Here is a 22,277-nt window from a genome sequence, read left to right on the forward strand (position 1 = left end):
AACTCCACCATAAGATTATTTGGTTGCTGCAGAACAATTCCAGGGCTCTGTTTTGCAACTATTGCTTTTTAGCAGTTGGAAACAGGACTGAACTATGCACAACCACTTTAGACAACAGAAGCTGTCAAGGTCCCACCCAAAACAGATGCAGCTCCTTCTATCTCAAACGCATACCAGCCCTTCCCATATACCAATAAAAGTAACAAGGGACTCCAGAAGTCTATCTGTGAAGTCTTCTATGTGAAGTCTAACATATTTTTTTCCCCAGCTAGCTTAACTCCAGTTAGGCCCCTGGGAGACTTGACACATACACTTTTATCTCCCTGGTTTTATTCATCCACTGCTGGTTACAGGATCCCTCTCCACCTGGAATCTACATGCTGTGTTGGCTTTGCTACTCGTCTGCCAGAAGGGTGAGCAGACTCACCTTCTTAATACACAACCACACACACCAAAAGAAGGACAAGCCTACCCTAAACCAAAACCCAGCTTCAATGCCGCCTCGAGGTCACCTCTTCAGTCACAGGAAGCGCCCTCGCAGTGCCGGGCCGGAAAGCGGTGCGGATACCCGCCATTGTCTCCCGTTGCCAGCGGCAGGTCACAAGGTGGCGTCATGAGGGGGGCAGAAAGACACCCCGAGGGCCTCCCGCCCTCGGAAGGCCGCCGGAGCAGGAGAAAGAGGAGGTGGCCGGCCTAGACAGGCACACTGCCTCACCCAGCGCCTGTGGGCAAAGCGGAAAGAGGCCATCCTAACAGGAACAGGCCACAAGCTCCCCTTGAGGGACGCAGCTGCCCATATTATCCGGCCCCCTCACACGCTGTGTCGTGCCCAGCTGCCCCAGCCTGCGCACGCGCGGAGAGCAGCGTCACGGGGAAGGCTGCGTTCGCTCTCCGCTGCTTAGCTCCCCAAGGCGCCACGGGCGCCCTTTCGTTCGCTCCGCTGCAGTGCACGGAGCCAGCGCTGTCGCCGCAGCCGAGGAAGGCAGCGCAGTGGAGAGGCTCTCGCCGTCTCCCGAGGATAAAGTCACCCGCGAACAGGGTGCGCGCCTGGGTGCAGAGGTTGGGCACTTCAGGGTTGGGATTGGGCCCTTTTGGAGCCGCCTGGGACCCATCGCGAACCCCCTTAGCGGAGGTTGGAAGTATTGGTGGGTTCTGAGGCTCCCCGTGGACCTGTCTCCGTGGTCGTCATGGAAGGACGTGTGGCCGGTCTGGGTCCCGGTGCCGGGGGTGCTGCTCGCAGGTTTCACTGTAGACCCCCGGGAGGGTCTGGGGCTGGAGCCTCCGGAGAGGGAGGCGGGGAGAGGCTGGGGATGAGCTGGAAATTTGGAGGGACGTGGCCCTCTTAAAAATCACCCTTCGGTTGTTAAGTTTACAAGTTTAAAAGGCGCGGTGACTTAGTGTTGTGTTCGCTTCGGCTGTCATGTGACGGACTGTGTTGCATTTAAAAAGTCTCAGGGTTTCAGCTCTGTTCTGCTTATTTGTACCGGTTGTTTACTGAACAAAAGTGTGTGTTTGGGGGGAATCGGGTTACATTTTAGGCCTGTTCTTATGGCGCACAGGATGAAGGAGAAAACTTTGAACTCAGTTACTTAATTGGGATTCCTTTTGAAGTTCGTAAGTACACTTCTGAGACTTCGCCTGTGCAGAAGCACACTGGATTTCTTTGCACTGATGGTCAAGGCAGTAACGTGTTTTTCATCTGGAAAACTTAATTTCCGTATGTTACTCTTTATAGTCAAGATCTTGCTGGGTTTAAACCAGACTTGCATTTGATTTGTGAGTCCTTCCTAGGATATATCCTTGTAGAATGGAAGATTCAAAGGCTTGTCTTGCATCAAGCCAGTGTGCTTGAGTTTTTCTTACTAGGATCTTGACACCTGCACTTTGTTTTTGTGAGCTATTGGTTTGAATTTGCAAGGAGTGCTCCTTGCACGTTTTTCAGCTGAGGTAGAGGAAGCACAGTATCCACGTTGTTAATCATAAGGGACAATTTGTTTGCTTGTGCCGTGTGTTGCTAGCAATATTAGTCCTTCCTGTTTCTGAAATGAACAACTGAATTTATGGTTAGTGGTGAAGAACACAGTGCCAGATGGGTACTGAACAAAAGTTCTGCTTAGAACTATTTCACTGTTAAGTGAATTAACTGCTGATAGATCTGTGTTTTAAATAAAGTGTTTGAAGAGGGTCTTGTTGCAATATCCGGGCCTTGGTGTGCAATTACCTTTTAACTATTCTTCAGTTTTGTTTTTTCCTTAATGTTTTTAAACAGATTATGTTTAGAAGAAAGTTTCTGCTGTGTTTGGCAATGGTGTCCAAGCTCATCGATACTTCCTTTGTAACTTCATGGTGAAACAGCTTCTAAGAGTATCAGTTTAGTTACCACATCATCTGGATCCAGAGATCACTTTTAAGAAAATGTGGACTGCTAAAAGTCTTTGTAGTGCTCAAATACTGTTGCTTCAGTTGAAAAAAAGCAGATCATGTAGTTGTACGTTTCCAAAAACTCAGCAGTTCTGGATTGGAATTCTGAACTGTTGCACTGTAAGAGCACCCTGTAACAAAGTTCAGTTCCAAGTAAGTATTTTTGTGAGGCTGTAGGTATAAGTGATGAGCATCAATACAGTGATAATATAATTTCCATGAGAAATGTGCAGAGCTAAGCTTTTGACCTTGCAGCCTTATTTATGAATTGAAGATACCTTTAGTATATCAAGGTAGAGGGGTTGTCAGCAACAAGTTGCAGGAGAGCCGGTGTTTCAGAAGGGATGTTTTTTGTCTGGCAGTTCTAAGTTGAAGGGAAATACTAATTTTTTAAAAAATTATACTTCAGGCAATACTGCATGATGTCTGGCAGGCTTATTAGTTAGAGTGACAGCCATTTGGTGAAGTATAGGACCAAAGCTCTGGAAAACTTTACTAATGCAATATTGAACAAAAAAGTGGGGAGGTGGGAGGGGAAGGTCAGTTTTTATTAGGTTGGTAAGGGAGGATGAAAGCATAAGAACAAAAACAAACCCACAAAAAACCCACAAAAAGAACAAGAAAAAAACATACAAAACCAGAAAACTGTGGATATAAAAAAAAAACAATGGGAAAGGACACCAAATGAAGGCTAATTTGACATTGAGAGTTTCAAATAGCAATGTTTTTCTAAATGTCTAATTAAGTTCCTCTTTAAAATATAAATTTCTGCCTGTATAAATAGTGGAACACTGTGGTGTCAGCTATTTAGGGGGACTAAGCAATTGAGAACCATCTAGATGGTTTTACAACTATTAATTGACTGTTAATCTGTTTGGGGATAAATAATGTCTATCTTATATCTTCCCGGTTTTCTCTTTTTAATAGTAATATTTGACTGTATGATTGTAGGTTTCAAAGGTGAATGATAAACAGTCAGTAGTAGATGCGGGAATGGCTACAAGTGCAGAAGAAACTAAAATAGCTGCTGGAAAAAGTCCCAGTGGAGTGCGAGATAGAAGCCAACACTCATTAGAAGGTACTGAGCCTTTTGCTGCCGTCTTCTTCAGAAGGGACAGCCTTCCCTGCCCTCTCTAGACTTGTATTAATAATCAAGATGGTCTAAACTCTTAATTTGAAATCTTTGTATCATGCAATGTTTTTATTTTTTTCCATAAACAGTCACAAGGATTAACTCACAAATCCTTTTAAGGGGCTTATACGCAATTTTTCTAGTTTGCAAAGACTTGTATATTTTTCTTAAATGTCTTAATGGCTGATTAGGCAGTGTACTGATTATTTTGTTGTATTATCTTAATTTTTTTTTTCTTCAATGTCATTAAATTCTTTCAATGCTTATTCCATGTGACTGAATCGATTTCTTGAGTATTCGTAAAGGCTATGAATGATCTGTGATGCTAGTGAATGTTTTTTTCTGTTATAAATGTGAAAAACAAAAATTGAACATTCCTGTGTGAGTGGCGGTTTCTGATTCAGATAAATTAGTCATTACAATTACAACCTTTATTTTAGCAATGCTGCCTAACTAAACAGTTCTTTCTGTAATTTTGCTTGTTTTGTCATTCCTAGCTAATAACTAATCCTCAGATGTGCTGTTATGCATCATACATTTTAGTTCCTGTGCTTCAGGGTGCTTGGTCATTCACATTCTATGCATACTTAATTTTTGTTTTAGTCAGTTGCTTTGGGCATTTTCAGCTTTTGTTTACAAATGGGATGACAGGGAGGTTGTTATGATTGGTTAACACACTGAGGTCCTATGCTGTTTGTATCATTATATTGCTCAGGAAACAGTAGTCTGAGAAACTGCTGTGCTATTTCTTGTGCATGACATTTAGGAAGAGAGTACCTATTCTGAAAAAGCTATATTGTACTGTGTCATAATTCTGCTGTACAGGCTTGTCTCCTTACATACATTCTCTTTTAGTTTTGCATTACAGATGAAAGATACTGCTGAGTAAACCAAAGTGTTTCCCTGCTCCCCCATCCCTTACCCCCTCCCTGGTGTATTTTTAATCAGCAGCGTATTTTTTTGTTTGTTTGTTTTCACAGATGTGAGAATCTTTTAAATAGAAGTCTAAGGTTTATGTTTATTCCTGAATGCTCCTGCATTATCTGTAAAATAATGAGATTGAACAGGACCAGCATCCTTGTGGTTTCTTCTTTTAGTTCTCTTTTCTTATTCTTCTGTTTTATTCTTGGATACAACAGAAGCATATCTATCCGCTTGGTTAAAATGACAATGTTTTCTAAAAGCAGTAGCAAAAGCAGTTGTTCTGTGCTATTGCTAATGTCATATTTATGACATAACTTTACAGTGTGCTCTGTCCAGCTGAAATGTACTTACGCATCTTGTAAGTCTCATTGACATTTTTTCTTCAGACATGGCAGTATGATAACTTCGAGTTAATAGATAATATCTTTAATGGTCAGAACTTACATTGAGCCATCCAGGAGTATTTGTTCTGAAGTCCTGTGGAGCCGGTGTTTCAGAGCATTTCTAAGATAGCAAGATTTCTGCTGTTTGTTCAGGCAGCTGAAAAAATGGCCTATGTCCAGATGTGACTATGCGTCTATTTCTGGTAGTCTGTAAGAAATCTTCAGGGGAATAGTCATCCTGTAGACTTAATTCAATTCCTCTGCATGTCCTCTTGGGAATTGTTATAACCCAACTATTCATTTTGATCAGAAGAGCAGTGGTCTACATAGATCATCAAAGCAAAAGACACTTCTGAATCATTCTGTCTCTGAAATTCACCATTCTAACTTGCAAATCAAGCGTTGCCATGGCGTATTTGCAAGAATCAAAAGAAGAGGGAAAGTTTGTATTCTTATGAAAGTGTGTGCATTGGTTTTCTATTTATTGCTCTGATGCCTGCTTTCTTATCTTCTACTCAGATTCCTTTGGAAGGTCAAGTGACGTTGCTTAGCTGCGTCTGTCATGTAGATAGTATCTTATAGAACCACAATACTTATTCATCTGTATCATCTTTGTAGGTTAGTGCTTTGTTACAGATTTGTTTTAACAAGCCTTCAATGCAATGTACAGAACCTCCCTGCAGGCAGTGCATAGTGCAAGCCCTGAGCAATCCAGTTTGATCTGATAGCTGTCCCTGTTTTGAGCAGAAGAAGGCTTGGGCAGCAGACCTCCTGAATTATGCTACAACTCAGTGTTTTATTTTTTTTCTTCTCACTATTTACCCAGTCATAGTGTCGTTACATGTATGTTCAAAACCTATTTCTCAGTCATGCAGCTAGATGTAACCACTGGATCTGTCGTTTGAACATGAATGTAATCTGCCAATTAACATTTGTACTGAAGTATTTTTAAATTTCATGTATACGTGACATACATAATGTAGATCTGGGAACTGATTCCAGTTAATAAAAATGTAGTGCCTTGATAATGCAACTACTCTGTTGTTACTTTTGATTTGAAGTCCTCTTGGGGGACCTGTAGAACAGTGCTGTATTACGTGCCATACAAATCCAGTGGATCAAGTACTTCTATTGGGGAGGAGAGGGGCAGGATGAGGTAGTTAAAAAAAAAAAAAAGGTTGAGGATTTTTAACTGCTGTTTGGGTTGCTTTCACTTCATCTTTTTGGGCTTGAAGTTAGTCTACTCTAAATAGAGTATGAGACTGACAGTATTCTTTAACAGTATTTCTTGAGTCGAAATCCCAGTGTTATTTTTTCTTTTTGCATGTTTATCTCTCACTGAATCCTTCTGTCAGTCAAGCTACTGATGTGAATACTCACTGAATAATCTCTTTCTGTCTCTTGGGTAGGGGAATGCAGAACGAGAAGTATGGGATCTAAGTATTAAGAATTAACTCTCATTAAAAAATGAATGCCATGTATCCAGACACTCAAGAGAACAGCAGTTACTCACAATAACTGGTAATTAGGAATTAAACTCATCAGAAAATGAAATTTCCTCATGAAGCCTTGTAAAAAAAGGCACGGGCATCTGACTTTAGTCAGTACATTTTCAGTAGGTTTTGATCTGATCTGTTGTGGGTTTTTTTGTTTAATCTTAAATTTCTCGGTGTAAGTATGCATTAGTTTTTGTCTTTTGCTGTCTTTTGTTTGGCTTGATTTTTTGGGGTTTTTTTTGTGAATGTCTAAATATCTTACAGTAGGGAGAGATACCTTTTGGAATGCTTTGTAGATGAGCCCTGTAGGAAGTTCAGAAGATGTATATATGCATGCACATAAGCATATATATGCTTGGTTTTATTTACATAGCCATCTTACCCATTATCTTAAAATTATAATTCATAAGTCCCGTAGATGTGATTCTTGGGATTTGTGAACTCTTTGCTTATTTTCTGACCAGTCAGCTACATAAATATGGTCCTTATTTTATATAATGTTTCATATTAGTAGTGTCTTGAGACTGAAATCTTTTTGGAAAAAAATGGGAGTTAATTTTTCTATGCTTGTGTTTCTTCATACCTAACAGTGCAGTTGCTTTGACCAAGTTCACCTTCTTGTCAGAGTGGCCCATGATGCAAATGCATATTTGTTCCTAATTTGTAGAAGGCATGGAAACAGCTGCAGCAGTTCATTAAACTCCTGAGAGTTTAGCTAGCCTGAAAGGAAGCACGTTATGTCATCATACTTCAAAGTCTGTTTTAGTTTCCTGGCACTTCACTGAAAAAAAAATAAATCTTCAAGGTAGAGTTGTGTTTGTTGTTTTCCGGTAAAATCTTGAGTAAACTTCATCTTCTCTGCAGTATAGTGATTTTTATTTAGATTAAAAGATCCTTTCTTTATAAAATTAGCAACATGATTTAGCATTCACTTCATTGCAAATGCCTTTCTGTCATTGTCACAGCAAGAGCCGACCTCAAATCCTTTCTATCAGTACAAATGTGTAAGATAGGTTACGGGTATTCCTACTTATAAGTGGATATGCAAGGATTTTCAGTGTAAAGGGGGTAAAGCATAGTCGATAAACTACCTTATGGTAGTATAGTATTTTACCAAAATGATCAAGGCACCAAACATTACAGTATTCCCTGTCACTGAGACATTGTTGGATTTTAATGATGTTAGGGGTAAATAGTTCAGTTTAGCAGTTTAGTATGTCTTTTCTTCTGGTGTTCTTGAAACCTGTTTCTTATCCTCACCTTTCCTGCACCTCTCATCTCTGTGCTGAATAGGCAGCTTAAACCAAATTCTGTTTCTGTATGTTTGCCTCTCTTCATGAGAACAGATACCAGTGTCTGCAGACTATTTCTGAAAGAAACGGCTCATCAGCTGTCCTATTACAAACCAATAAAATCGAGTATATTCCTGAATGTACCAGCATTTTTTTTTTTTTTGTCCCATTCATATTGATACGTACTCAAGTAGGTAGGTGTCTATTTTTGATTTAAAACTAAGATAATCTGTACAATATCCTGTATATCTGTACAATATAATGTGTGGAATATCTTGCTCTCATAATTGTGTTACTTGCAGAAACGAGGAAAAAAATATACAGCATCATATGTTATTCTTTTTAATAAACCATCCCTAATAATCTGAATTTATGCTTCTGTTTGTGTTTTGTTAATTTTAAATTATTCTTGACTCTTTCAGAATGTGTTTTCCTACATTTAGTACTTTATATTTTACTTAATATTTTTTATTTCCTATTTTAATAGTAGCAACAATATGTTGTGGGGTTTTTTTCCTTTTTTAAATAAGAAATGACTCTTAAGAATTTGTCTATTAATGATTACTAATAATACTACTAAGCAAATGAGTTCCAAAGGTGCAGGAAACAGGCTACTTACTTACAGAATTATATTGGGCTCAGGGCTGTGTATGTGTAAGGGGAGTGTGATGACACAGTAGCCATCAGTTTTATAATTTATTTGACTTTGACTGTAGATGACTAACCGTGTTCGCTCTCCAGTAGCATTCTTTTACCACTTCTGAGTAGCTACCTTTGCTTTGTATTTCTTTGACAAATTAGGTGAATACATGCAGTAATTTTGTGTATATATATATGTATATGTGTATATTTATGTCTTGATTGAAAAAGGGATTTGTCCCAAGGAGTAGTTTAGGGTTGTTTCCAATTTTGGAGATGCTAACTAATTCCTACTTGTTCGATGTATTTGGTAATCAAAAGTTTTTACTTTTCTTAAATAAACTGCTGTTTGTTATTTAGATGTAGTATATTATGTGTTCTGTACCAAAAGAATAGATGTATATTATAAGATAAAATTCACTGATCCTTTTTCTGACTGTGAAACTTTATTTCCGCAGCAAAAATGAAACACATCAATCTGTCATTTGCAGCTTGTGGTTTTCTGGGTATTTACCACTTGGGGGCAGCAGCTGCTTTTTACAAGCACGGTAAGAAGTTACTGAAAGAGGTGAAAGCTTTTGCGGGAGCTTCTGCGGGATCACTGGCTGCCACTGTCTTATTAGCAGTACCAGAAAATATAGAGGTAAATTAATAAACTCGTAGGTATAGGACACGATAATTTTCAACGCTATTTTTAATGTATCATCTACCATTAATTATTTTTTTAATATTTTGGTTCTTGTTTTAATTCCTGTAAAGGAGCAGGACTTTTGTATATGTTTTTATAAACAAAATCTGTTGACTAGTGGACAGAAATGTTTATGAAGCAAGTATTTCTTTACAGAAAAAAAAACCCCTGTCATAGGAAACTTGTATTTTAGGCTATGTAAATATAAATTTAATGTGTGTGAATGTTCAGTTGTATGCGGCCAGATATACTTTAATATACTAAAATCTGTGTGCACTTAATCCCTGTGCATTACAAAGTTAATCATTGTGGTCTTGGCTAGAGGTAGGCTTTGTTATGCAAATGAATAGCACTATCCTTTCCTTTTTTTGTGAAAGGAGATAAAAATGATAGATGGAGTGTGTCTTCATAAGGTCAAAGAACACCACACACCGGCTCAATTTTTTCCTTCCTGACTGTGCTCCATTAACCAGTCCAAGAATTGGCTTGTGCACTTCCTTTTCACTAAGTACCATTCACAGTGTAACAGCAGTAGCCCCATTATATCATCGTAGCATTTTGTTCTGTGCTGCATACATGTATGTTTGTGGTTTTTTCTCCAGAGGTGCCACTCTTTTCTCACCGTGAATATGACATCATGTAGAGACAGCAGTTATATTTGATGACAACTCTATTACAGGTTCTGTGGGAGAGTATTAGCTTTCATTTTTGTTTGGTTGGTTTTCCCCATAGGTTGTCCTCCTGAAGTGCCTGTAGTGACTTTTATAGAGAACTAGGCCTTGCGAAAATGCTATTTCTTTAATATTTTGAATTTTAATAAACGGCATTATTGGGGGAGGAGGGGAAGGCTGTTAAATATTTGTCTAAGTACACTTGGATTTCCATCCAGTGAGCATTATGTAACTTTCTCCAGGCCTTGCTTATTACAACTTTCACTGCATTTGATTAAAATAATAGTCCCTGCTAATAGCACATTTTGCCACTAATCTTTCTGTTTGTTTGTTGCTTGTTTCTGCTGGGATATGAACATAGCTTGCAGAGTTAGTTATACTTCTTTTGCTTTCAGCAGTAAGTTATTCCCTGGCTTCTTTCCACCACCACCCCAGGTACATTCTTTATATGATTTGATATTGGGCAAGTTCCACTCTGTTGTGAAGAGAACCTTACTTGAATTCTGTTCAGGTGTTAGTAGCCTCTGACTAGTAGTTCAATTTCAAGTTTGCCTGGTATGATGCATACCTCTGCCTTTAATTTCCTTTATGGTGAGCACAGCAGCTATCCTTTTAACAGTTCAAGGAGATTTTTCTGCATATTGTAGGGTCTGGGTGAGCAATGAGCATTTGTTCCTAGCCTGGTCTAACTTATAAAGATCTTTCTAAGTAAAAATGTTAGAACAGTTTTGGTTTGGTTTTTTTTTTCTGTTTTGTGGAAACTGAGCTTGTATTGCATTTCTTCCTAATTCTAATGGAATTTAAGTAAAGACAGTGTTGTGTACTGAATAGAATTAACTTTTCATGTCAGGGTAATTATATTATTACATTCCTGAGTTAAAATATTTTATATCTACATCTTACATCAGCTAATTCTTTTTCCCTTTTTTTTTTTTTTTTCCCTTCTCTCTCCAGAGATGGCTATGTTAGACAAGCTATAATTAGGACTTTCTCCATCTCCTCATAGTCTCAAAGCTCTAAAACAACCTTTCCTTATCTTGGAGAGAATTTTACCATTGAGGATTTCTTGTTTTGATTGTTGCTGTTCTAATATGACAGTTTGCAAATGTTTTTCTGTCATATCTTGGATTTTTGTCACTGTTGAAAAGGCATGGGACTTGAGAATTCTAGGGAGCCTTCTAAAGTTATAGATAAGTATGTATGTATTTCAAAAGTACCTTGATTATGTTTGATGTCAAGTTTGCTTAATACAAGTAGTTACAATTTCTAAACATGTTCTCAGTCACTGTTTTAAATTTAGGTGTATTGTTTAAAGCTTCTAGCACTAAAATCGTAAACAATTCATAGCTGTAAGAAGTTGTCCCTTTTGGGAGCAAGAATTGAGAGTCTAGGTATGATTTATTCTTAGTACTTGTAATATGGAAAGTAGTTTTGTGTCATTCACCTAGGTTTGCATTCATCCAGCTTCCTGTTGCTCCATCACTTTATTAAAGCATCTTAGGTTTAAAGGTAGTAGTTCTGAGGTGCTTCTCTGTAGGGTTTTGTTTCTTCTGTATTTGCAGAAAGAGGTGTCTGATTATGCCTCTTTCTAGCTGACTGACTACAAAAGCCTAACTGCCTAATGTAGATTAAATGTAATATTTGTGCATATAAGTAGGTTTATATATTAGTTTATATATTTGAATTGGCCTGGAACTGGCAATGGCAAGTACCTCAGAGGGTAAAGGTGCAAATCTAGTTTATGTGAAATGAATGTGCACAAATATTTACAGTGATTGTTATTTTAAGAGGTATGGGCCTCTTAATGAATTTTTTTGATATATTTATTCAAAGGCCATATAGAGAAAGTGGATACAAGGACTACTTTCCTGTCTTAAGTGAGTGCTCTGTCATACAAGCGATGTGACAGAGTTAAACTGCTTCAGTCAGCTTGCTCATGATCTCATATTAATCCTCACTGCAACTCTTTCCTGGTTTTCCTTCCATTAAATCCTGTACACTTCTCAGTAAGATACACTTCTTTCTTTTTTTTTTTTTTTTTTTTTTTTCTTTCTTTCCTCTGGTCATGTCAATCATTTATTTTGTTCCTAGCAACATATTTGTCCTTCATGCAGGAAGCTAATAACAGGAACCCAAATCTATCTATAGACATCTTTTACTCTGTAAACATGTGGTTATATATGTAAATATGGGTATAATATATTTATCTAGTACCAATTTCAGAAAACTGCATAAGATTGGATTTTGGTTTTTCTTCCCCCAAATCATTAGAGAAGTCTGCATGAAAGGATGAAAAAAAAAAAAGAAATACAAATACTGAATAGTGAGTCTTAAGGATTCTGAATCATAATTTGTTGTTTCAGAATCTTTTTGCTAAAAGATAAATGCTACCAATTCCTTTACTCACCCTTTGGAGTTCTTATGGCTCACACTTTAAGCTATTTTTCTGCAGTCACTACCGCTAGGTATTTCAGCTTGTATAAAAGAAGTTCTCTGTGCAGTGGCATCTATTGTCTGGTTTTCTGCAATGCTTTTTCTTCATATGTCATCATCCATCACAGTATTCCATTCATTAAGTACTTTCATAGTATTGTATTCAATAAATTTATGTATTTATTTTTGTAGCATGTATTTATGTTTGTGTATGTATTTATGTAGCATGATTTTTGCATTAGTGAGAAGAAATTGTAATAATTGTAATATTTTACATGCTTATAGGCAACTTGTGTCTGGTTTTAGTATTGAAGTAGTCTTTAAAATAAAAGTTGGCTTCACACTTGAAATATAAATGACCAGTCTTGTAATGGCATGGTTCAGAGAACTGACTGTTTAGCAGTAGTAATGCATGGAAAAATAACCTTTAACTTTTCTTGATTGTTAAAGTTGTAATCTTGTGAGGGATTGTTATTAGTATTATTAGTGTTATAATTATTTTTATTTGGGATCTAATTTTCTTACAAAATAGTTCTTATAAAAGTATCAACATTTTGTTATGCATATAATATTACAAACCAAGCACATAAAATATTTGTCTGATCTTATAGCTCTCTCTTGATTAAAGTTTTAGCTGCTAGTATGTTTTTGATACCACAGTTGAACATACTTCCCATAACTAAAACATCTTTAATAGTGAATGTTTTTAATTTCCAGCAAAGTAAGCAGTTTGCCTATGGATTTGCAGAGGAAGTTAGAAAATTGGACTTCGGTGCTGTAACACCTGGTTATGATTTTATGAAGACACTTAGGTACCTATCTTAATGCATCTGTAAGATCATTTATGTGTGAAGCTCTAAATAAAAATGGAGAGTGTGCATATTTTTTCTATACTGTGGGGCTCTCAGCACTTTTTTACCCCTAACGTATTTGCAAGGTTTAAAATAATATTGGTGAATAATGCGAAGCATTTTCATTACTCTAGGGAAGGCATAGAATCTATTCTTCCTCCTAATGCTCATGAGATAGCTGAGAACCGGCTTTATGTGTCAGTCACTAATACCAGAAATGGAGAAAATCATTTGGTTTCAAATTTTGCCTCCAGGGAGGACCTCATTAAGGTAATGATGTTGAATATTGCTGCTTTAAATAAAAATGCTTCAGTTTCTTCAAGACTTAGGAGAACGTTATTAGCTTTACAATAAATCACTATTTTACTCAAATAGTCACACTGTCAGTGGCACTGCAACCATAACTTAAATGATGGAAGCAGAATTCAATCCTACAGTTTCACAAATTCTGCTAAAAGTTATTTTGGTGTTTGTGTTTCTTTCATCTGTCTTTAAAGTATTAGCTTGTAGGCAAAGTGTGTTTAGAAAGCAAAAGGGTAACTAATGCTTACAGTAGATGAGAATAAAACACACTATCTCAAAATTTTGTAACAATTTGCTGAGTCTTTTTGCATCTCTTCATTGATACCATTTATACTGTATTTCATCACGAAAGTAAAGAAAAGGAAGTTTACAGAAAATCCAACACTTTCTACAGGTCCGTGTGGGGAATAGATATAGTGTAATGTTAAATACCATATATAAACTGTATTTTAACTGGCACTGGAAAGCGTTATCTTTTACTGCCCATCTCTTCTTTTGAATGTCACTTTTAAAATCTGGATCAGGATTGTATACATAAGCTGATATGAAATGGTAGGAGGAATTCAGATGCATGTAAAGCAAATGTTCTTTCTACTAATTGATTATATCTTAGTGGAGGATATCATAAAATATAGCAGAATAAAGGAGGAAATAGAATAAGAAGGAATTCCTTCTTTCCTTACTCTTGTGGATGGGAAAAGATAGAGTAAATAAGATCTTCTCTATAATTAACACTTAGAGAAAAAAGATCATACTCGGTAACAAAATCTCAATGCATGTAAATGTATGCATTGTAAAACTAATGTGTTGACTGGTTACAGCTATATTATTTAATATGGGTATACATGTATGAAAATATGTATTGATTCAGAATTACTTTGCTGCCTTTTCTTCACTTTTTTTTTTTTCCTCTATTCTTTCTCATTTATTTTCTGTAGGTCCTGCTGGCAAGTAGTTTTGTACCAGTGTATGCAGGACTTAAGCCAGTGGAATATAAAGGAGAGGTAATTTTTCGTTAAGTTTAACTACAAACTTTTTGTGAAAGAGTATTTTTCATTTATGATGTAATAAGAGTGTTTTTCATTTATGATGTAATAATATGATCTTAAGGGAAGACAACTGCAATACTATATTTATTAGAATAGTTATTGTTTCTGTTGATACTGTAGGTTAACACTATGAAAAAGGTAACATGAGTTTGTTCATGTGTTGTTTCAAAAATTGTGGGTGCTGAGACTGAGATGATCTCTGTGTATGAAGCTGTTTCCTTAAAGTAATGTCTTAGTAAAGATGCTTCTCATGACAAGCTGTGTTACCAACTCTAAAATGCTTTTTAAAATTTAAAGGACCAACAATCTGGTTTTCTGTTTAATGGAAAGAATGGTAAGGAAGGTCTTGGCAGATTGGACAGTGCTGGAGTATGTGTGTTTGTTTACATATGTGTTGTTCTCACGTTCTGTGCAGAATTACATGCTTATCAGGCACTTTCAAATCTCTTACCTCTGGAAAGCATTAAAGAATAAACTTTTTTCCTATAGCACACAGTTACAAAGTTTTCAGAGGTGTACAGTACTATAAGAAAACCTTTTCACAGTTGCCTGTACTTGATTTCTCTTCAAGAACATTTTTGTCTTTCTTACATAAATATATTAATACTTCAAGAATAATTTTGACTGTTTAGTATGTTTGCAATAACTAAAAGCATGAAAGTAGCCATTTCTTTCTTTCTGATAAATACTACATGATACTTTTCCCTTTACTTCCTCATATGTATCCAAATGATGTCTTTAGAACATCTATAATCCTTACAGCAACCCTGCAAAATAAAAACAACACATCTCCGAAACAATATGTATTTGTTTGTAGCAAGAGGGAGTTGGAGTTTGTTATGTCAGAAAGCTTGCCAGCTTTAGAATTGTGTACAGCAGTACATATCGGCTAAAATGTTGGAAGGATTTAAATCAGTATTGCCTGACAAGTTGAGTTGGATAGAGACTGCTTGCAGCTTCCCATGATCTGGAAATTTTGATGATTGGAGTCTATATGTTGCTTGTGCAGTGCAGTGGGCATGCATGCATGTTTAGGTTCATTCTGCTATTAGTTGAAGGGAAGAAATGTCATTGTTAAATTTCTTGTGGTGTTCTTTCAATTAAGAAATTGAAAAGGTGCTTTGGAGTTTTGTCCGAAGCTTATTTAAAACTCATTTGATTGGATGAACTCTGCTATTATGATTTGCAGAGGTATTGTAGTATTTACTGAAACACCTGCAGCTTCTTCCTAGTGCACAGTTCTCATTCCTGCCTAACTTAATTCTTTGCATTCAAAAGTGAAATCAATGAATGTTTTTCGCAGAAACTGGTTATTCTGTTGCTTGAAAGCTTGTTGTCATTCCCAAAGCTTCTTACTACTCTCCGTAAGTGAGATTGAGAAAAGGTAGTTTTGAGAAATGAGGTTGTTTTCATTTATTTACTTGTTGGAGTGATTAGTACTGTGTGTCTGCACTGGCTTTTCTCATACTCTGTAAAACAGTGCATTGGTGGTTTAGGGATTTTTTTTTTTTATTTTATTTTATTTTTTTCTGTTAAATGGATATGGCTTCCATTCTCTTAGTCCACAGCACTTAGAGCAGGGCGAGAACGTAGGATCTCTCTTGCAATAGTAATGAGTTTATGTGAGTAGGTACTGGAGGCCCTGAAGCATTCAGTGTAGAGCCAGGTACATGGCATGTAGCCTCATGATCCAGGCATTGTCAGCACTGAAATCAGTAAGATGGATTGGATATTCATTTGACTCTGTGAGGCCACCTGTCATATTAGCATATTCCAAGTTTCGTGGAAACTGTACTGTAAAAGGCCAATGTTCAGTCTGTCTGCATTTGCACTAGTTTCAAGTATTAAATTCCTTAGGTGATGTGTTCCAGGACAGCATCGAGTCAAGCTTACTCTCTGCTAGCTACTGACGTCTACTGGCCTTATATGTGCTTCAGAACAGTTAATGTGCATCTTCTCTGTGCTACATATGTCACCTGCATACATATTACCAGGTCATCTGGGAACGTTTTTAAAATGTAATTCAGTATGATGTTCTAGGTACATGATGCATGGTAAGTAAGGGAGTATGGTGCACTTCTGCTGGAATAGTATCAGATAATAGCCAAACTTTTTGATAGCCTGCCCCTACAACCTATAGAGAATGAACCCTAGGGTAAGCCGTTCTTTTTAGGAAGAATACTTTTTGGGAAGCATTTGGCTCACACTGAAATGGAATTTGACTGTGGTCCCCGTAAAGACCAGGCTTGTGCCCCTAGACTGCCTTTAGACACAAAATATCACAGAATCACAGAATCCTAGAATGCTTTGGGTTAGAAGGGACCTTAAAGATCATCTAGTTCCAACCTCCCTGCCATAGGCAGGGGCAGCTCCCACTATACCACATTGTTCAAAGCCCCATCCAGCCTGGCCTTGAACACTGCCAGGGATGGGGCATCCACAACTTCTCTAGGCAGCCTGTTCCAGTGCCCCGCCACCTTCATAATGAGGAATTTCTTCCTAATATCTAACCTAAATTTACCCTCCTTCAGTTTAAAGCCATTACTCCTTGTCCTATCACTTACTTGCTCATATAAGAAGTCCCTCTCCAGATTAATTGTATCTAAAGCTACTGGCAAGCTGCTGTAAGGTCTCCCCTGAGCCTTCTCTTCTCCAGGCTGAAGAACCCCAGCTCTCTCAGCCTCTCTGCACAGGAGAGGTGCTCCAGCCCTCTGATCATCTTTGTGGCCCTTCTCTGGACCTGTTCCAACAGGTCCAAGTCCTTCCTGTGTTGCGGGCCCCACAGCTGAACGCAGTACTGCAGGTGGTCTCTCATGAGAACAGAGTAGAGGGAGAGAATCGCCTCTTTAAACCTGCTAGTCATGCTCCTTTTGATGCAGCCTATGATGTGGTTGGCTTTCTGGGCTGCAAGCACAACACTGCTCATGTTAAGCTTCTTGTCAACCAGTATCCCCAAGTCTTTCGTATGTGGGGGTCTGCAAGAATTCGGTTGGTTGCTTTTGTTTTTCCTTCCTCATTCTTTCCTATGCTCAACTTCTTTAGCAGACTTGTTATCTGCTCCCTCTTATGTGCCATAGTTGTTCAGCACTTTTCCACCTTTACCTTCTGCTTTCCAGCTATTGCTGTCTTGTATTGTGTATTTAAGAATACAAGAGGCTCTGGGAGAAGAGAGGAGTCATTTTTGGTTTAGTTTCTGCAGTCACTTTACTTGAACGTACAGGTTGTCCAGCTCCTGGTTTGCATCAGAGTAATGTTTTAGAGGAATATATGTTTCATGATATGTTTCATGTGTAATATTACAATCTGATGTTATCATGTATGTGTTGCAAAAAATTCTGCCTAGGGCATTTTGTTATTAGGTTAACTAACAAGACTTATCAGTAGCTTGATAAATATATTATGTATTTACACATTATGTCAAATGCTTGTTAATGAAACACTCTGTGTGTACTCCATCAGTTCTTTGATTTTTATGTCTTATACACAAGTTATTAATGATATTCCGAGAAGGAATCTTATAAGTTTTCTTGAGGATGGGGTGGAGGAGGGACAGGAAGGATGAAGTATTCAGTCATGATCATACTGTACTAAGGGTACTTTTAAAATATTTCTCTTTCCCAATAGAAGTGGGTCGATGGTGGCATTACCAATGGCCTTCCTATCTTGCCTTTTGGAAGAACTGTGACAATTTCTCCTTTCAGTGGTCGTTTAGATATATGTCCACAAGATAAAGGACATGTGGATCTTTATATTAAATATGCAAAACAAGATATAATGGTGAGTTGCTTGTTCGTTAAATAAATTCAGAAGAAGAAAAGTAGTTGTGCAGTTAAGGCTATGCTTATTTTTAAGTGTCTAGTTTGTGCCTATATATCAACTTAAGTAATATTTTGGCATTTTCTGATTTGCAAATGGAGGGTAAACTTTTTCTTAAATACATGGGAAGGAAAATTTAGAATAAAGAAGAAAGGTTGAAAAACATTGATCTAGTACGAAATTGATCAAATTATCACACGCTTTTAAGTGTAAATAATCTAGGCTTGCTTTAAATGTCAGCTGGTTTTGACTAGGCAGAGTGTTTATAAGACTTCTGTAGAATCCTTGGGGAGGGAAATGCCAGAACAGCCCTTCATACTTATTGAAATCAGCTGCTCTAACTGAATTTAAAATACAAGTTTAAGTTGTACATTTGAAATGGTATGCAATGACTTGTCAGTTCATTGCTCAAGAAAGCTTGTGAACATTTGTGACCACAGTGCTTTTTCAGAAGTCATTTTGTTAGATGTTACAGAAACATTTCTGCATACTGAAATATAGGCTAAGACTGATTTTTATGCCTTCCTTTTCATCATTGACATTTCTGTCTTTGCAAGCTTCTTCTCACAAACTTTAACCTCAGTCTTGCTTCCTTTGACATGATGAAAGAAAATATTGAATAGCAGTAGACATAGCTGTCAACAAAATCCCATTGAAAGAAAAAATAAAGATTAACAGAAACTGGTACTTTTTTTTTTTTTTTTTTTTTTTTTAGACAGTTCTTAGTATGTTTTGTTGAGTAAAATTAGTGTTATATGTCATACTAGAACAGACCAATTTCTGAATCTTTATAAAGTTTCACAGATTTTAAGCATAGCAATACTTGGTAAATGATCATAAAGTATGATTATTGATTTCATATTTATTGAAATAATATGCAATTGGTTACTGTATATTTCTTAGTCATGATTTGTATCTAAACTCTGGTGCATCTAGAAGAGGAAAAATGAGCTGGAGATTAGGTTATTTTAGAGATAGAAAGTTAATTGTAGATTTGCATTGGTTCTAAGGTCGTGCAGGTGCAGACTTGTGCAGAAACTTGGGTAGCATTTGAAACTTTCCATTTGAAGCACCTTTAGCTTTTAGAGCTGTAAAAATGTGCACTAAGAGTATTTTATGTTGTTTTTTTTTTTTTTTAACAATGTAATTTGCATAAAATGAAGAGTTGTATATTTTAATTTATCAGTACTGGAATGTGAACAGTTTTGTGTCTCCTCAAACCTCCTCCATCTATTAGTGCCAGAATTTGAATAATTGCTTACTTCAAATAGTGAAGATTATTTTGATACTGTTTTGCAAAATTGTGTATAATAAAGTCTTTAGCTAAAGTATTAATAATATGAACATTAGTTTTAATTTCATCGTAAACAATTTAATAATGTCTATACTTAAGAGCAAAGTTCTGAAATCTTTTTACACCATCGAAATGACCACTTGACATGTGGAGTAGTTCTTAATTTGTTGCTGATACAAGCTACATTTATACTCATATGTTAAACATTGCTTGGGAATGTTCTCAAGAATGTGTTTGTTTGCACTAGTAAACTGTCAAAATATTTCCTTGCACAAGTTTAGCATGTGCCAGGACCACTCTGCCAGACACTTCTGGGAATGATTCCAAAATCAAAATGTTCCAGAAACTTTGGGCAGTTTTACAGGCATACAGTCTGTCTTGGATGCTGTGAGTTTACTAGTGTATATTCAGACCCTAAGTGCCAGTTCGTCTTGGCGCTCAGCAGTGTACCTGGACATGGTTAATTCACTAGTGTAGACATAGCCATGCTGGACTTTCGTTTTTACATATGCTGCATGAAACAGATGACAGAACCGATAGCAACACAGTCAAGTCTAGATAAGTTGCTTTAATAAACTAATTTATAGCTTCTTGCTCTGTTGCAGCTGTCTCTGGCCAACCTAGTAAGACTTAATCAAGCTTTTTTCCCACCAAACCATGAGAAAATGGAATCGTTGTACCAGAATGGATTTGATGATGCTGTTCATTTTTTACTGAAAGAAAACTGGTTTGAGTAGATGGAACACAGAAAATTAAGAAAACCTGATGGCTGTCAAAACAATTCCTACAGAATCTCAGGGATTGCTGTCCCAATTCCTGTTTGTGAAAATAAAAAATCACAATGGCATTGCATTTGATTCTGCCGAGAAAGTATCAGTTGCGTTCCAAAGACCTATGTAAACATGTCAGAATGGAGAATTGTACTTGCCTGGTAGTTGTCTTATTTTGAGGAGATTCAAGCTTAGATCCGTTTTGCTTCAGCTGAAGACTTGAGTGTGGGGAAATTTTTTTCGGTGTTATTTCAGAGACAAATCAACATTGTACCATGAAAAATTATGATCTGTATCGTTCACTTGATTTAATAGTTGTGCGTGCTAATTGCATACTTGCGATATTGCTGATCCAGAACATACTTTGCAGTTTTGTAAAGGACTTGAATGCTTAGCACTAGCCAAAAGAAATAAAACATTTGCACTTTAACTCTGTATATTTTTAACGTTAAAAGTTATTGGCTTTTTCAATGAATGTGGTCCTCAAAGATTTTAAATACTAGTTGAAATTTGTAACAGAATTGTGATATTTAAACATAAAAAATCTTGTAAAAGAGTGTACAAGAAATTGTTATTTATTATATTTTCTTTGCTATAATTAAATATATTTTCTTGGAATTTTTGTCAAGAGTTCATTTATAAATTTCTTGGCATGCTGTAACAATCTGAGTAGCTGAAAAAAAACCTCCCAACCAAACCAGTCTACTGGAGAGAAGCAAGTCAGCAGGTAATGAACTCGTATATCTTGTTTACCATTCACCTTGCATGTTCAGGATTTTCAATCTTAATGCTAAAATCCACAACTGTTTATTAAAAAACAAACTGTTGCCTTTTTAAGTGGGCTTTTGAAGTTTATTTAGTGAAGAGATTGAATTAAACGTGTATGAAATTAGAGAATTCCTCCAAAAGAATATCAACAGAGTTCAGAAATAAGATTACAAAAAGAAAAAATCTGCTAGAGCTATTTGAAAGCCTCTTCAGCACATAGCCACTGTATTTATACGTAGATTGCGTCAAAATAGGATTCATGTGGCAGATGCAAAATCCTTTTGTTACTGTTTTAGGTAATGAAAAAAATAAGAAACAAAACAAAAAAAACCCACACCACAAACAAAAACCAAAAAAGCCAATGCTGATGTAAAGAACCTTACTTTCACTTTAGAGCAACAAATCTTTCTCATGGCATGAGGTTCTTTATATAGTGGAAACACTCTATCCTGCACAATTTCCAGATCTGTGGGACAGCATTTTTCATCTAAAACTGAAATAAGTTACCTTTGTGCTACCAAGGCACCTGTGCCCGTTTATACAGAGGGTAATGTTCAGCATGCATAGAAATACGAAATAATACTGTTAAGAAATTCTCTTCTTTCACACTGATCTGCTACGGTCTGAGTCTCTAATTCAATGGTAATACCTGTTTTGGCATTCTGGTGGAGACTTGAAACGGCTCTTTTTTACTTTGTGTTCTGGAGACTTGGAGCTACTGACTGGCTTTCAGAAACAGCATGTCTCTTCTGGTCAGTTACCTCTCTGAGCAATAATGGCACCAGATATATATTTAGTGAGCCTGTGCAAAGGTTGTTTTTCTAGATGCGGGTTTTTAAAAAATGCTTTTAAAGGAGAAGGTTATTAAATGCAAAGTTCATTTGCTGTTGATGCATGTAGCTTTTGAGCATTGACACTGTCATAGTTTGCTATCTTCTTTAACCCATAAAAATCTGACTATTTTCAGCATATACTAATATCATTCACAAGAATGTAAGCTTTATCATGTTTACTGAGCCCTGAGAGCCACAGGTAACATTGTGTGCTTCAGAAACTGACTTTTGAAGGTAAATGATAGGATGATATAAGATGTTTCAGGAGTAAAATCATATTAATGAAGATAGTGGAGGTGTTCACTGTGGTAAAATAAAGTGGGGTTTTTTAATGTTGGAGCATGAAAGTTCAATGAGAACAAAAATCTATTCAGTCACCACACTGGTGTACAGAGTGGATACTGCTGCACACATAACAAGACTTGAGATTTTTCAGTTGCCACTAGTTTATAAATGTGTTTTGATTGTGTATGAATGACCTACCCAAAGCCTGTTTTCTCCAAGTTGTTCAACT

At 36.8% G+C, this 22,277-nt stretch overlaps 1 protein-coding gene across 3 annotated transcripts; it reads left to right on the forward strand.

The window, feature by feature from the left end:
• Window positions 1–930: 930 nt before the first annotated feature.
• On the forward strand, window positions 931–21,485 carry PNPLA4 (patatin like domain 4, phospholipase and triacylglycerol lipase). Of its 3 annotated transcripts, none has more exons than XM_080614035.1 (9): window positions 931–1,039; window positions 2,270–2,574; window positions 3,373–3,499; window positions 8,746–8,930; window positions 12,797–12,891; window positions 13,065–13,200; window positions 14,172–14,237; window positions 17,907–18,059; window positions 19,998–21,485. In XM_080614035.1, the coding sequence occupies exons 2-9, from the start codon at window positions 2,416–2,418 to the stop codon at window positions 20,127–20,129; spliced, it is 1,053 nt and encodes a 350-aa protein (XP_080470161.1). In that variant the 5' UTR covers window positions 931–1,039; window positions 2,270–2,415; the 3' UTR covers window positions 20,130–21,485. The 3 variants fall into 3 exon arrangements, with proteins under 3 accessions (XP_080470161.1, XP_080470163.1, XP_080470162.1); XM_080614036.1 differs by lacking the exon at window positions 931–1,039 and adding an exon at window positions 1,517–1,614; XM_080614037.1 differs by lacking the exon at window positions 2,270–2,574 and having other exon boundaries at window positions 965–1,039.
• The last annotated feature ends 792 nt before the right edge of the window (window positions 21,486–22,277 follow it).

The sequence above is a fragment of the Psittacula echo genome (assembly GCF_963264785.1).
Source record: "Psittacula echo genome assembly, chromosome: 3".
Lineage (NCBI taxonomy): Eukaryota > Metazoa > Chordata > Aves > Psittaciformes > Psittacidae > Psittacula > Psittacula echo.

What these genes read in the sequence shown, in the direction of transcription:
- PNPLA4 (XM_080614035.1), top strand. Translation starts at nt 2,416, where the DNA reads ATGTGGACTGCTAAAAGTCTTTGTAGTGCTCAAATACTGTTGCTTCAG. An exon ending in AAGCCAACACTCATTAGAAG is followed by an intron (nt 3,500 to 8,745) that starts GTACTGAGCCTT and finishes TTATTTCCGCAG; the next exon opens with CAAAAATGAAACACATCAAT. An exon ending in CAGTACCAGAAAATATAGAG is followed by an intron (nt 8,931 to 12,796) that starts GTAAATTAATAA and finishes TTTAATTTCCAG; the next exon opens with CAAAGTAAGCAGTTTGCCTA.